We start from the raw sequence: 16,486 nt of genomic DNA, 5'->3' as shown, positions 1-16,486 counted from the left end.
CTCCAGAACACAAAATAGGACAGAGTGTTTGGAAAGGGCGAGGAATCTAACTTCAAGTACATCAGATAAAGGGACGACAATGAGAAAGGGGACGGGAAATACAGGACTGAAGGTGTTGTATCTGAATGCACGCGGTATACGAAATAAGGTCAATGAGCTTGTGGCGCAGATTGAAATTGGCAGGTACGATGTGGTGGGCATCATGGAGACATGGCTGCAAGGGGATCAAGACTGGGAGGTAAATATACAAGGATATACATCCTATCGAAAAGATAGGCAGGTTGACAGAGGGGGTGGGTTGCTTTGTTAGTAAGAAATGAAACTAAATTAAATCAATAGCAAGAAATGACGTAGGGTCAGATGATGTAGAATCTGTGTGGGTAGAGTTGAGGAACCACAAAGGTAAAAAAACCATAATGGGAGTTATGTACAGGCCTCCGAACAGTAGTCAGGATGTGGGGCACAAGATACACCAGGAGAGAGAAAAGGCGTGTCAGAAAGGCAAGGTTACAGTGATCATGGGGGATTTCAATATGCAGGTAGACTGGGAAAATCAGGTTGGTAGTGGATCCCAAGAAAAGGAATTTGTGGAATGTCTACGAGTTGGCTTTTTGGAGCAGCTTGTGGTGGAGCCCACTAGGGAACAGGCAATTCTAGATTTAGTGATGTGTAATGAGGCAGATTTGATAAGGGAGCTTAAGGTGAAGGAACCCTTAGAAGGAAGTGACCATAATATGATAGAATTTACCCTGCAATTTGAGAGGAAAAAGCTGGAATCAAATGTAACGGTATTACAGTTGAATAAAGGCAACTACAGAGGCACGAGGGAGGAGCTGGCCAGAATTGACTGGGAGATGAGCCTAGCAGGAAAGACAGTGGAACAGCAATGGTAGGAGTTTCTGGGAGTAATTTGGGAGACACAGCAAAAATTCATCCCGAGGAAGAAGAAGCATACTAAAGGGAGGACAAGGCAACCATGGCTGACAAGGGAAGTCAGGGTCAGCATAAAAGCTAAAGAGAAAGCATACAATGCGGCGAAGAGCAGTGGGAAACCAGGGGATTGGGAAGCCTACAAAGACCAACAGAGGACAACTAAAAAAGAAATAAGGAGGGAGAAGATTAAATATGAGGGTAAACTATCCAGTAATATAAAAGAAGATTGCAAGAGTTTTTTTAGATATATAAAGCGTAAGAGAGAGGCAAAAGTGGACATTGGGCCGCTGGAAAATGACGCTGGAGAAGTAGTAGTGGGGAACAAAGAAATGGCGGAGGAACTGAATAGGTACTTTGCGTCAGTCTTCACGGTGGAAGACACAAGTGACATCCCCCAAGTTCAAGAGAGTCGGGGGGCAGAGGTGAGTATGGTGGCCATTACCAAGGAGAAGGTGCCAGGAAAACTGAAAGGTCTGAAGGTGGATAAATCACCTGGACCAGATGGATTACACCCCAGAGCTCTGAAGGAGATAGCTGAAGAGATAGTGGAGGCGTTAGTGGTGATCTTTCAGGAATCACTGGAGTCAGGGAGGGTCCCAGAGGACCGGAAAATCGCTAATGTAACCCCCCTGTTTAAGAAGGGAGTGAGGCAAAAGACGGGAAATTACAGGCCGATTAGCCTGACCTTGGTCGTTGGTAAGATTTTAGAATCCATTATTAAGGATGAGATTTCAGAATACTTGGAATTGCATGATAAAATAGGGCAAAGTCAGCATGGTTTCATCAAGGGGAGGTCATGCCTGACAAATCTGTTAGAATTCTTTGAGGAGGTAACGAGTAGGTTAGACAAAGGAGAGCCAATGGATGTTATCTACTTGGACTTCCAGAAGGCCTTTGACAAGGTGCCGCACAGGAGGCTGCTCAGTAAGATAAGAGCCCATGGTGTTAGAGGCAAGGTACTAGCATGGATAGAAGATTGGCTGTGTGGCAGGAGGCAGAGAGTGGGGATAAGGGGGTCCTTCTCAGGATGGCGGCCAGTGACTACTGGAGTTCCGCAGGGGTCAGTGTTGGGACCACAACTTTTCACTTTATACATTAATGATCCAGATGAAGGAACTGAGGGCATCCTGTCTAAGTTTGCAGATAATACAAAGATAGGTGGAGGGACAGGTAGTATTGAGGAGGCGGGGAGGCTGCAGAAGGATTTGGACAGGTTAGGAGAATGGGAAAAGAAGTGGCAGATGGAATACAACGTGGGGAAGTGTGAGGTCATGCACTTTGGTAGGAAAAATAGAGGCATAGACTATTTTCTAAATGGGGAGAGAATTCAGAAGTCTGGAGTGCAAAGGGACTTGGGAGTCCTAGTCCAGGATTCTCTTAAGGTTAACTTGCAGGTTGAGTCGGTAGTTAGGAAGGCAAATGCAATGTTGGCATTTATTTCAAGAGGACTAGAATATAAAAGCAGGGATGTGCTGCTGAGGCTTTATAAGGCTCTGGTCAGAACACATTTACAATATTGTGAGCAATTTTGGGCCCCGTATCTCAGGAAGGATGTGCTGGCCCTGGAGAGGGTCCAGAGGAGGTTCACGAGAACGATACCAGGAATGAAAGGCTTAACATATGAGGAACGTTTGAGGACTCTGGGTCTATACTCGATGGAGTTTAGAAGGATGAGGGGGGGATCTGATTGAAACTTACAGAATACTGAAAGTCCTGGATAGAGTGGACGTGGGGAAGATGTTTCTATTAGTAGGAGAGACTAGGACCCAAGGGCACAGCCTCAGAGTAAAGGGAAGACCTTTTAGAACAGAGATGAGGAGAAACTTCTTTAGCCAGAGAGTGGTGAATCTATGGAATTCATTGCCACAGAAGGCTGTGGAGGCCAGGTCATTGAGTGTATTTAAAACCGAGATAGATAGGTTCTTGACTGGTAAGGGGATCAAAGGTTACGGGGAGAAGGCGGGAGAATGGGGTTGAGAAACTTATCAGCCATGATTGAATGGCGGAGCAGACTCGATGGGCCGAATGGCTTAATTTCTGCTCCTATGTCTTATGGTCTTAATGAATAAAAAAAACTGCTATCTCTCAAGGAGCAAGCCACTCAGTCCCATCCCCCTGCTGTACCCTGTAGATAAATTGGAAGATTTAATATGATAAAGTCTGGCCATTTTCTTGACAATTTATTACTTTTCCATTTCCGTTATGGGGAGAAACTGGGGTTGTTTTTTTTAAAAAGAGCCAGGGAGATTTAATCCGGGCGTTCAAAACGCTGAAGGGTTTGATAAAGCAGTTAGGGAGAAACAGTTTCCTGTGGCAGGAGGGTCGGTAACCAGAGGGACACAGATTGAAGAGAATCGGGAAAGGAAGCAGAGGGGGGGGAGATATGGGGAATTCTTTCCCCCCCACCCCACAGGGAGTTGTTGTGATCTAGAAGGCGCTGCCTGAAAGGGCGGTGGGAGCAGATTCAACAGGAACTTTCAAAAGGGGGAATTGGAGAAAGAGTTGAAGGGGAAAAATTTACAGGACCGTGGGGGAAAGAGCCGGTGGAGGGTGGGGGGGGGGAGCGGGACGAATTGAATCGCTCTTTCAAAAGAGCTGGCACAGGCATGTTGGGCTGAATGGCCTCCTCCTGTGTTTATGCACCAATTTCAGCACAACTATCAAATGCAGCAGTGACCGACATCACCCCAGGAACAGGACCAGGCCCCTGCTTCATAATCTGGGGTGGTCAATCCAGTTACAGTGACCCCATCCCGCCTCAAACCCCCCCACCGCCCATCCCCATTCCACCCCCAACCCCCCCCGCCACCCCCAAACATCTTAGCTAAAGTTCATGAGCGGGGCACAAATGGGAGATTAGATACAGGGCCATCACTGGTGTCTACAGCTCAGGCATTGGGAAGGGGGAAGGAAGTCAAGACAAGGGACAGCTGAGCAAACACTCAGGCTGCTGCTCGGAGACAATCCCGCTCACGGCCTGGTCCTGATCTCATCAGAGGCAGAGAGAGGCCCAACCACCTCACCTGGTGACCCCAGGGTCATGCTCTCGAGGCCCAGGATCTGGATATGTGGCTGGGACAAAAAGCCATATTTGACAACCCATAAACAATGCAAATGGCTCCCCTGCTGTGCTTTTGATGAGGTCCTGCATGGGAGACTGATAACGAAGGTAAGAGCCCATGGGATCCAAGGCAATTTTGCAAATTGGATCCAGAATTGGCTGTGTGGCAGGAAGCAGAGGGTGATGGTCGAGAGGTGTTTTTGTGACTGGATGCCTGTGTCCAGTGGGGTTCCACATTGATCGGTGTTGGGTCCCTTGCTGTTTGTGGTATATATAAACGATTTAGACTTGAATGTAGGAAGGTTGATCAGTAAGTTCGCGGATGACATGAAAATTGGTGGGGTGGTAAATTGTGAGGAGGATAGCCTTAGACTACAGGAGGATATAGACGGGTGGCAAATGGAATTTAATCCGGATAAGTGTGAGGTGATGCACTTGGGCAGGACAAACAAGGCACTGGAATACACGATGAATGGTAGGACCCTGGGAAGTACCGAGGATCAGAGGGAGATTGGTGTGCATGTCCACCGGTCCATTAATGTAGCGGGTCAGGTAGATAAGGTGGTTAAGGCGGCATATCGGATACTTGCCTTTATTAGTCAAGGCATAGAATATAAGAGCAGAGAGGTTATGCTGGAACTGTATAAAACACTGGTTAGGCCACAGCTAGAGTACTGCGTGCAGTTCTGGATTCCTCATTATAGGAAGGATGTGATTGCACTCGAGAGAGGGCAGAGGAGATTTCCCAGAACATTGCCTGAGCTGGAGATTTTTAGTTATGAGAAGATTTTGGGTAGACTGGGGTTATTTTCCCTGGAGCAGAGGAGATTGAGGGGGGGACATGATTGAGGTATATAAAATTATGAGGGGCATAGATAGGGTCGACAGGAAGGAACATTTCCCCTTGGTGGAGGGATCAATAACCAGGGGGCATAGATTTAAGGTAAGGGGCAGGAGGTTTAGAGGGGATGTGAGGAAGAACTTTTTCACCCAGAGGGTGGTGGGGATCTGGAACACACTGCCTGAAAGGGTGGTAGAGGCAGAAACCCTCATAACATTTAAGTAGTATTTGGATATGCACTTGCGATGCCCGTGGCTTACAAGGCTATGGGCCTAGTGCTGGAAAATGGGATTAGAATAGTTGGGTACTTGTTTGGCCAAGTCGATAGGCTGAAGGGCCTTTTTCTGTGCTGCAGACCCCTTGGACTCATGGAGCAAGGACAGGGATTTCTCACTCTACACCACAGGCCGGGCAATTGCAGAGAAAGGACGAAGGGGCTTTTTCTGTCCTGACCATCCCAGTGGGCCACATTGCGGGGTTACAGCCTCAAGGACACCAGCCTGTCCAGGAGCTGGATGCAGCAAGTGGTGATGGGGAAGGAACATGTTAATGGATTCGGTCCCAGTCCATCCATCCACACCACTGGGTGGGGGCGGGGCAGGGGCCTGGGCAGGGGCCAGGTGGGGGGGGTGCTCAAGGGCAACTGCAAACAACCCAGCTGCAGGAGGGCTCAGCACAAACTATCTGACCCTCCCCACTGCACAGGCCTCACTCTGAAGGTGGGACCAGGAGGGGGTTACCAGGGGGGACGTCTCCATCAGTGAAAGGCACCTGAGCAACATTTAAAAATCCAACTCAAACAGCAGCAGCAGCAGCCAGCCCCCCTCCTCCCTCTCCCTCTCCCCCCCCGCCCCACCCCTCCCCTGCTGCCGCCCCCCTCACCCCTCCCCTGCTGCCGCCCCCCCCACCCCTCCCCTGCTGCCGCCCCCCCCACCCCTCCCCTGCTGCCGCCCCCCCCCACCCCTCCCCTGCTGCCGCCCCCCCCCACCCCTCCCCTGCTGCCGCCCCCCCCACCCCTCCCCTGCTGCCGCCCCCCCCCACCCCTCCCCTGCTGCCGCCCCCCCCCCACCCCTCCCCTGCTGCCGCCCCCCCCCCCACCCCTCCCCTGCTGCCGCCCCGCCCCCCCCCACCCCTCCCCTGCTGCCGCCCCCCCCCACCCCTCCCCTGCTGCCGCCCCCCCCCACCCCTCCCCTGCTGCCGCCCCCCCCCACCCCTCCCCTGCTGCCGCCCCCCCCCACCCCTCCCCTGCTGCCGCCCCCCCCACCCCTCCCCTGCTGCCGCCCCCCCCCACCCCTCCCCTGCTGCCGCCCCCCCCACCCCTCCCCTGCTGCCGCCCCCCCCACCCCTCCCCTGCTGCCGCCCCCCCCCACCCCTCCCCTGCTGCCGCCCCCCCCCACCCCTCCCCTGCTGCCGCCCCCCCCTCCCCTCCCCTGCTGCCGCCCCCCCCTCCCCTCCCCTGCTGCCGCCCCCCCCTCCCCTCCCCTGCTGCCGCCCCCCCCTCCCCTCCCCTGCTGCCGCCCCCCCCTCCCCTCCCCTGCTGCCGCCCCCCCCCTCCCCTCCCCTGCTGCCGCCCCGCCCCCCCCCTCCCCTCCCCTGCTGCCGCCCCGCCCCCCCCCTCCCGTCCCCTGCTGCCGCCGCCCCCCCCCTCCCCTCCCCTGCTGCCGCCACCCCCCCCCTCCCCTCCCCTGCTGCCGCCACCCCCCCACCTCCCCTCCCCTGCTGCCGCCGCCCCCCCCCTCCCCTCCCCTGCTGCCGCCGCCCCCCCCCTCCCCTCCCCTGCTGCCGCCCCCCCCCCTCCCCTCCCCTGCTGCCGCCCCCCCACTCCCCTCCCCTGCTGCCGCCCCCCCCACTCCCCCCGGCGCTCACTCACACTGACTGCCCCCCCCTCTCCATCTTGAGGAGAGGTCGGGGGTCCAGGCCGACGCCGGAAGCGGCTCCGGTAAAAGTAGGGAGGGGGGAGACGGCGGCGCTGGTTGGCGGGTCGCTGCTGACCATCACCCATCTCCAGCAAACCCTCCTGCCTCTCGTCAGGACCTTCTGCTGCCTCCTGTGTCACCGGCTGGTTACCCTGCGGGGAACAGAAACTTTCAACAGTCAGGAGGGAAACCAAAGGCTTTTCCCCATCAACAAGCAGGGAATAGGGGGGGGAATAGCGGAGAGATTTATACCCACTGCTGCCCCATCAGTACGGAGCTGGCTGGGAAAGGAGCGGAGTCTCAATCAAACACTTCCAGGACAGGTACAACGTGGGGTTAGGTAAATTCTTACATTAATCGACTGCAAGACCTGAATGAAGTAGCACATGAAAACTACAGCCAGGCACACAGTTTCACTTTGGTCATTGTCTCGTCACGGCCTCATGTTTCTGTGCCTTTCCCCCCATCCTCCCAGAGCCCAAGCATTAAACCGCAGTGCATAGAAACAAGAGCGACAATCCACAACCTTCACCCTCCATGGTGCCAGTCTGGAGTACCAGTCATCCTCAACCACTTCACACGAGGCTGTGTCACAGTCCGTGGGCACGTCAGGCACAATGAAGATTTGTGCAGGATTATAGACAATTGAGACATTAAATTATCCAACAGGCTGGGGGGGTTTCTCCAGGGAAGAGGAGGCTGATGGGCAACCTGAGGGGTTTGTTTTTAGTTTGTTCATTCACAGGATGGGGCTTCGCTGGCTGGGCCAGCATTTATTGCCCATCCCTAGTTGCCCTTGAGAAGGTGGGGGTGAGCTGCCTTCTTGAACCACTGCAGTCCATGTGGTGTAGGTACACCCACAGTGCTGTTAGGGAGGGAGTTCCAGGATTTTGACCCAGCGACAGTGAAGGAACGGTGATATATTTCCAAATCAGGATGGTGAGTGACTTGGAGGGGAACTTCCAGGTGGTGGTGTTCCCATCTATCAGCTGCCTTTGTCCTTCTAGATGGTAGTGATCGTGGGTTTGGAAGGTGCTGTCTAAGGAGCCTTGGTGAATTCCTGCAGTGCATCTTGTAGATGGTACACACACTGCTGCTACTGTGCGTCGGTGGTGGAGGGAGTGAATGTTTGTGGATGGGGTGTCAATCAAGCGGGGCTGCTTTGTCCTGGATGGTGTCGAGCTTCTTGAGTGTTGTGGGAGCTGCACTCATCCAGGCAAGTGGGGAGTACTCCATCACACTCCTGACTTGTGCCTTGTTGATGGTGGACAGGCTTTGGGGAGCCAGGAGGTGAGTTACTCATCGCAGGATTCCTAGCCTCTGACCTGCTCTTGTAGCCACAGTATTTATATGGCTAGTCCAGTTCAGTTTCTGGTCAATGGTAACCCCCAGGATGTTGATAGTGGGGGATTCAGTGATGGTAACGCCATTGAACATCAAGGGGCAATGGTTGGATTCTCTCTTGTTGGAGATGGTTATTGCCTGACACTTGCGTAGCACGAATGTTACTTGCCACTTGTCAGCCCAAGCCTAGATATTGTCCAGGTCTTGCTGCATTTGGACAATGAGCTGCTTCAATATCTGAGGAGTTGCGAATGGTGCTGAACATTGTGTAATCATCAGCGAACATCCCCACTTCTGACCTTATGATGGAAGGAAGGTCATTGATGAAGCAGCTGAAGATGGTTGGGCCAAGGACACTACCCTGAGGAACTCCTGCAGTGATGTCCTGGAGCTGAGATGATTGACCCCCAACAACCACAACCATTTTCCTTTGTGCTCGGTATGACTCCAACCAGCAGAGAGTTTTCCCCCTGGTTCCCATTGACTCCAGTTTTGCTAGGGCACCTTGATGCCACACTCGGTCAAATGCTGCCTTGATGTCAAGGGCAGTCACTCTCACCTCACCTCGGGAGTTCAGCTCTTTGACCATGTTTGAACCAAGGCTGTAATGAGGTCAGGAGCTGAATGGCCCTGTGTTCCGCAGGGATCAGTGCTGGGATCTTTGCTGTTTGTAGTATACGTAAATGATTTGGAGGAAAATGTAACTGGGCTAATTAGTAAGTTTGCAGACGACACTAAGGTTGGAGGAGTTGCAGATAGTGAAGAGGATTGTCAAAGGATACAACGGGATATAGATCGGTTGGAGACTTGGGCGGAGAAACGGCAGATGGAGTTTAATCCGGACAAATGCGAGGTAATGCATTTTGGGAGGTCTAATACATGTAGGAATTATACAGTAAATGGCAGAACCCTTAAGTGCATTGACGGGCAGAGGGATCTGGATGTACAGGTCCAAAGGTCACTGAAAGTGGCAACGCAGGTGGATAAGGTAGTCAGGAAGGCATATGGCATGCTTGCCTTCATCGGCAGGGGTATTGAGTATAAAAGCTGGGAAGTCATGCTGCAGCTGTATAGAACCTTGGTTAGGCCACACTTGGAATATTGTGTGCAATTCTGGTCACCACATTACCAGAAGGATATGGAGGTGTTGGAGAGGGTGCAGAGGAGGTTTACCAGGATGCTGCCTGGTCTGGAGGTTATTAGCTATGAGGAGAGGTTGGAGAAACTCGGATTGTTCTCACTAGAGCGACGGAGATTGAGGGGCGACTTGATAGAAGTTTACAAAATTATGAGTGGCATGGACAGAGTAGATAGTCAGAAGCTTTTTCCCAGGGTGGAAGAGTCAATTACTAGGGAACATAGATTTAAGGTGAGAGGAGAAAACTTTAGAGGAGATGTGCAGAGCAAGTTTTTTTACGCAGAGGGTAGTGAGTGTCTGGAATTCGCTGCCAGAGGAGGTGGTGGAAGCAGGTATGATAGTGATGTTTAAGAGGCAGCTTGACAAATACATGAATAGGATGGGAATAGAGGGATACGGACCCCGGAAGTGCAAAATGTTTTAGTTGACGGGCAATATGATGGGCGCAGGCTTGGAGGGCCGAAGGGCCTGTTCCTGTGCTGTACTTTTCTTTGTTCTTTGTCAGGAGCTGAGTGGCCCTGGTGGAACCCAAACTGGGCGTCAGTGAGCAGGTTATTGCTAAGCAAGTGCCGCTTGATAGCACTGTTGATGGCCCCGTCCATTACTTTACTGATGATCATGATAGGGCAGTAATTGGCCAGGTTGGATTTGTCCTGCTTTTTGTGTACAGAACATACCTGGGCAATTTTCCACATAGCCGGGTAGATGCCAGTGTTGCAGCTGTTCTGGAACAGCTTGGCTAGGGGCGCGGCAAGTTCTGGAGGTCTGCAATCTTCTAAAGGGTTTCGATAGGGTAGACGTAGAAAAGATGTTTCCACTTGTGGGTGAGGTGGGGTTGGGGTGGGGGTGGGGGGTGGAGGGGAGGGAGGGAAGGGGAGGAACCAGAACTTGGGGCAGTCACTAATAAATCCAACGAGGAATTCAGGAGAAACTCCTTTACCCAGAGAGTGGGGAGAATGTGGAACTCGCTCCCACAGGGAGTGGTCGAGGTGAATAATATCGATACATTTAAGGGGAAGCTGGATAAACACAGGAGGGAGAAAGGAATAGAAGGATACGCTGATAGGGGGAGATGAAGAGGGGGGTGGGAGGAGGCTCGTGTGGAGCAAACACACCAGCACGGAGCAGATGGGCCAAATGGCCTGTTTCTGTGCTGGAAATACAATGAACAGTACTAAACTCAAACAATACCCTCCACCTGCTCTCCACACTCGCTCCCACATGTCATTGGCATCAACAACATTCAGCTTTAGGAATCCTGATTAACAATCACACCTGAAATGAGGGCAGAGAGCCCACATACATTTCTCCACCCACAATGAATCCAGGAGAAGAGGAGAATTGAACTCTTAATGATACAGCACAGAAGGCAGCCATTCAGCCCAATGTGCCTCTGGCTGATACTTTCCCCTCGATCTGTGCCCCTCTGTAATTCACTGTGTAAATTCAGGCCACCTTAGTGCCCACTGGGTGGGCAGACCCTGGAATATTGTGGGCACCACCGTGTGTTATTCTGACCAGCAACTTTCCCCTCCTGACACTGCACATGCCAAGGGCAGCCTCTCGCTGGACCAGTCCCTCTCTTGCATTCTGTGCTTTGCTATGATGGGCCAAACAGCCTCCATCATTCTCTGGGTGAAGTCCCCATCACCCGCCGAAACATCTGGGGCCCTTCGGCAAAACAGAAATAGTGAATTGAGCTTCCAAGATTCCTGGGTGTGGACGTGGAACATTCCTTGTTCCAGTCCTACTCAACTCTTTCTCCGGTACATCGATGATCGTTTCGGTGCTGCTTCATGCTCTCGTCTAGACCTGGGAAAATTTATTAATTTTGCTTCCAATTTCCACCCCTCCATCATTTTCACATGGTCCATCTCTGACACTTCTCTTCCATTCCTTGACCTCTCTGTCTCAATTTCTGGTGATAGACTGTCCACCAATATCCATTACAAGCCTACCGACTCCTACAGCTACCTCGACTACAGCTCCTCACACCCCACTTCCTGTAAGGACTCCATCCCATTCTCTCAGTTCCTTCGCCTCCGTTGCATCTGTTCCGATTATGCCACTTTCCTAAACAGTGCTTCTGACATGTCTTCCTTCTTCCTTAACCGAGGTTTCCCACCCACTGTGGTTGACAGGACCCTCAACCGTGTCCGGCCCATCTCCCGCGCATCCGCCCTCACACCTTCTCCTCCCTCCCAGAACCATGATAGGGTCCCCCTTGTCCTCACTTATCACCCCACCAGCCTCCGCATTCAAAGGATCATCCTCCGCCATTTCCGCAAACTCCAGCATGATGCCACCACCAAACACATCTTCCCTTCACCTCCCCCGGCGGCATTCCACAGGGATCGTTCCCTCCGTGACACCCTGGTCCACTCCTCCAGCACCCCCTACACCTAAACCCCCTCCCACGGCACCTCGCCATGCGAACGCAGAAGGTGCAACACCTGCCCCTTTACTTCTGCGAGCATCACCCAGACATCCCTGTCACTTGCCATTTCAACACTCCACCCTGCTCTCATGCCCACATGGTTTTATCCCCATCTTTTAGCCTATTTCAATCTTTCTCCCCCACACCTTCCCCACTAGGGCCATCTGTCGCTCATCCTGCTTCCTACTCTTTATGTCACCATGAGCAACTCCTTTAGCCAGTATCGCCACCATTAACACCCCTTCCCACCTTTTGCTTATGACATCTTTTGCCACCTCTCCTTTGCCTCCACTGGCCCCTCTATCCAGCTTCACCTGTCCCACGCACCCCCCTTTAAACAGTACATATTTCACCACATTCCTCCTGCTCTTTAGTTCTGAAGACGACTCATACGGACTCGAAATATTTAACTCTTCCTCCCCACAGACCCTGTCAGACCGGCTGAGTTTTTCCAGCAATTTTTGTTTTTGTTTCAGATTTCCAGCATCCGCGGTATTTTGCTTTTAATTTTGCCAAGGTTCCTGTCAGGTCAAGTCCGGTCATTGGGACATTAAACAAAGGCAGTAGAATGAAGTGAAGTTAACAGGTCTGCTATAGGATAGAAGGGTTGCTATTTCCACGCTCCGGTATTGATCAATGATTCACTTGCCTGAGCTACTGGACCCCGACGTCTGAAGTAGCCTCTGCGAAAGCGGCGACGGTTTGGAGCATAGCGACTCCCTTTGACTGGAACTCCCCCTGGACCACTCACATTGGCGGCCTCTGCTCCCTATGTGGCATCGAAAGGAGAAAGACAGAGACCATGAGGGGAAATCGTCTGATATTCCTCGCCTACCTTTCCTGACATGGTTGAACCGTACAATTACTGCAGCACATTCAGCCTGTCGTGCCTTTGCTGGCTCTGAAGGAGCAATTCACCTAGTGCCACCCCCCAACTTTCTCCCCAGAACCCTGCACATTCTCTCCGTTCAGATAGTTATCAAATTCCCTTTGGGAAGCCAGGATTGACCCTGCCTCCACCACACTCAGGCAGCACATCCCACATCCTAACCACTCGCTGTGTGAAAAAGCTTTTCCTCGTGTCGCCTTTGCTTCTTTTACCAATCGCCTCACCGTCTGTGCCTCTCTCTTTCTCGATCCTTCCGCCAATGGGAACAGTTTCTCCCCATCGACTCTGCCCAGACCCCTCAGGATTTTGAGCACCTCTGTCAGGTTTGGTGGTCAGGTACATGGAGAGGAGCCAGAGATTTGCCTCTCGTCCAATGTTTTGGGGGCAGGTAGAAGGGAGACGGGGCTGGGGGGCGGGGTGGGGTGGTGAAAAGAGGCGGTGGTAAAGGGCCCTCTCTGCTATGTAACAAAACCACACCCCCTCAGACATAGCCAATCGCTCTGCAGACTTGCAATGATGTAGCACTGTTCAGACCTCAGGATGCACCAAAGTGCTTCACAGCCAATGAAATATCTTCAAAGTGTGGTCACTGATGTAATGCAGGCAAACGCAACAACCAATTGGTGCACAGCAAGCTCCCACAAACATAACAATGACCAGTTAACTCAAATTCATACGGTATGTCAGTTGGGAGTATAAGTATCAGTCCCAAGACACCAAGGAGAATTCCCATGCTCTGCTTCCAACAGGAACATTGGGCTTTTACATTCACCCGAGGGGCTAGATGGGATTCAATTTAACAGCTCATCCCGGGAGATAGCATCTCCTGACAGTTCAACGTCCCTTCATCCCTGCACTGGGAATGGGCGACCCAGATCGTGTGCCCAAGTCACTGCAGTGGGATTGAACAGATGCTCTCCGACCTCAGAGAGGGCGACTCATCCAGAGACGGTGGAGGTGAGAGGTGGTGAGGCTGGGTGTGGTGGTGGCAGCAGAACATTCCAGATCATTGCCCATCAGTTCCCCGGCTGGAAAGCTCAGCCCCAGATACCCGAGACATGGACAGCTGCAACATTCAAACTCAACACCACCCAGGACAGGGCAACCTACTCAAATTGGCATTTCCCCCCAAAACACCCTCCCTCCTCCGGGCTGCAGGGTGGAGCTAGCAGTGGTGTAGTGGTATTGTCACTGGACTAGTTACCCACAGGCCCAGGCCAATGCTCTGGGGACATGGGTTCAAATCCCACCATGGCATATAAATTATATTCATATAAATCTGGAATTAAAAGCCTGATGATGATCATGAAAAAGCATTGTCGATTGTCGTAAAACCCATCCGGTTCGTTAATGTCCTTTCGGGAAGGAAATCTGCCATCCTTACCCGGTCTGGCCTACATGTGACTCCAGACCCACAGCAATGTGGTTGACTCTTAAATGCCTCTGAAATGGCCAAGCGAGACACTCAGTTGTGTCACAATTGCTGGAAAGTGCAAAAGAGATGAAAACGGACGGACCACCAGGTATCGACTTCAGCACTCAGCCCTGTCACCCCTGCAAACTCCTCCTTACTAACATCTGGGGGCTATTGCCAACATTGGGAGAGCTGTCTCACAGACTAGTCAAGCAACAGCCTGACATAGTCATCCTCACGGAATCACACCTTACAGATAATGTCCCAGACACCACCACCACCATCCCTGGGTATGTCCTGTCCCACCGGCAGGACAGACCCAGCAGAGGTGGCGGCACAGTGGTATACAGTCGGGAGGGAGTTTTCCTGGAGGTCATTAACATCGACTCCGGACCCCATGAAGTCTCATGGCATCAGGTCAAACATGGGCAAGGAAACCTCCTGCTGATTACCACGTACTGCCCTCCCTCAGCTGATGAATCAGTGCCCCTCCATGTTGAACATCACTTGGAGGAAGCACTGAGGGTGGCAAGGGCACAGAATATACTCTGGGTGGGGGACTTCAGTGACCATCACCAAGAGTGGCTCGGTAGCACCACTACTGACCGAGCTGGCCGAGTCCTAAATGACATAGCTGCTAAACTGGGTCTGCAGCAGGTGGTGAGGGAACCAACAAGAGGGAAAAACATACTTGACCTCATCCTCACCAACCTCCCTGCCGTAGATGCATCTGTCCATGACAGTATCGGTAGGAGAGACCACTGCACAGTCATTGTGGAGACGAAGTCCCATCTTAACATGCTGGAGGGTATCCTCAATGTTGTGTGGCACTACCACCATGCCAAGAGGGTTAGATTTCGAACAGATCTAGCAACTCGAGGCTGGGCATCCATGAGGCGCTGTGGGCCATCAGCAACAACAGAATTGTACTCAACCACAATCTGTAACCTCATGGCCCGGCATATCCCCCACTCTACCATTACCATCAAGCCAGGGGATCAACCCTGGTTCAATGAAGAGTGCAGGAGGGTATGCCAGGAGCAGCACCAGGCATACCTAAAAATGAGGTGTCAACCTGGTGAAGCTATAAAACAGGACTACTTGCGTGCCAAACAGCATAAGCAACAAATGATAGGCAGGGCTAAGTGATCCCACAACCAACGGATCAGATCTAAGCTCTGCAGTCCTGCCACATCCAGTTGTGAATGGTGATGGACAATTAAACAACTCACTGGAGGAGGAGGCTCCACAAATATCCCCATCCTCAATGATGGAGGAGCCCAGCACATCAGTGCAAAAGATAAGGCTGAAGCATTTGCTACAATCTTCAGCCAGAAGTGCCGAGCGGATGATCCATCAACATTCACTCCCTACATCACCGACACACAGTAGCAGCAGTGTCTACAAGATGCACTGCAGCAACTCACCAAGGCTCCTTAGACAGCACCTTCGAAACCCACGACCACTACCGTCTAGAAGGACAAGGGCAGCAGACACATGGGAACACCACCACCTGGAAGTTCCCCTCCAAGCTGCTCACCATCCTGACTTGGAAATATATCGGTCGTTCCTTCACTGTCACTGGATCAAAATCCTGGAACTCCCTTACTAACAGCAAAATTGTCTTTAAAATCTCTAACCTTTCCCCTCCCCATCTCTGTAACCTCCTCCAGCCCTACAACTCTCACTGTTCCTATATCACAGGGACTGCAGCGATTCAAGGCAGTAGCTTCTGAAGGGCAATTATGAATGGGCAATAAATGCTGGCCTAGCCAGCGATGTCCACAACCCATTAATGAATAGAAATAAAGCAAGCTCAGAATGAATGGGATGTGCTGACTGTGGGGGAACCTGGGAGAAGAATACCCGCTCCCTCAAAATCGGGATTACTATCTGCCGGCAAATCAGGCAGCCGTGATGCCCACTGTAACTGAATAGCCGACCACGCCCAAATCAGGGCAGCGGTACAGTCACTCGGGGCGGGCTACCAGAGGGAATCGGAACACCTGTACACTGCACCCAGTCTCAAAAAAGGAATTAGGAAAATTAAAACGATACCTTCTCACCCTCAACGACATCGAACTCCACAGTCTCCCCGTCTCCGACGCTTCGCAGGTACTTGCGAGGGTTGTTTTTCTTGATGGCTGTCTGCCGGGGGATGGGGTGGGAGTGGACAGAGGGAAAGAGGGGGGGGTTTGAAGAGTTGAGCAGAAGTTAAATAACACAGCATTGCCCAAGAAGCTGCCCTGCACCAGTCACAACATAAAACTGGCGCACAGCCTGGACAGCAAATCTCACTGATCAAGGTTAACCCCATTCTGTGTACACAAGAGCTTGCTTTCTGACAGGCAGACCTCAACTTTCACCAGAATCGTGGAAACTCGTACCGGGGTACAACAACCTGCATTGATCTAACACCTTTAATGTAGTGGCCCTGCGCGAGGCACAGAAATATTAGGGGACAGTGATCGCGAAATTGGTCAGAGGTCTGTTTGAAGGAGCATCTTAAAAGG

At 52.2% G+C, this 16,486-nt stretch overlaps 1 protein-coding gene across 1 annotated transcript in view; it reads right to left on the bottom strand.

Moving 5' to 3' along the window:
• The window catches only part of LOC144671723 (uncharacterized), a 31,450-nt gene that overhangs the window by 7,112 nt on the left and 7,852 nt on the right, over window positions 1-16,486 (bottom strand). Inside the window, exons 4-6 of the mRNA XM_078533735.1 lie at window positions 16,032-16,121; window positions 12,320-12,439; window positions 6,702-6,903 (exon numbers count right to left, since the gene is read on the bottom strand). Of these exons, the coding sequence (XP_078389861.1) occupies window positions 6,702-6,903; window positions 12,320-12,439; window positions 16,032-16,121 (412 nt within the window). The remainder of the gene's footprint in view (window positions 1-6,701; window positions 6,904-12,319; window positions 12,440-16,031; window positions 16,122-16,486) is intronic.

Source organism: Cetorhinus maximus, chromosome 34 (genome assembly GCF_964194155.1).
Source record: "Cetorhinus maximus chromosome 34, sCetMax3.hap1.1, whole genome shotgun sequence".
NCBI classification, from domain to species: Eukaryota; Metazoa; Chordata; class Chondrichthyes; order Lamniformes; family Cetorhinidae; genus Cetorhinus; species Cetorhinus maximus.
Note: the sequence above shows the minus strand (reverse complement) of the source record. Positions and strands in the feature narration are given on the sequence as shown.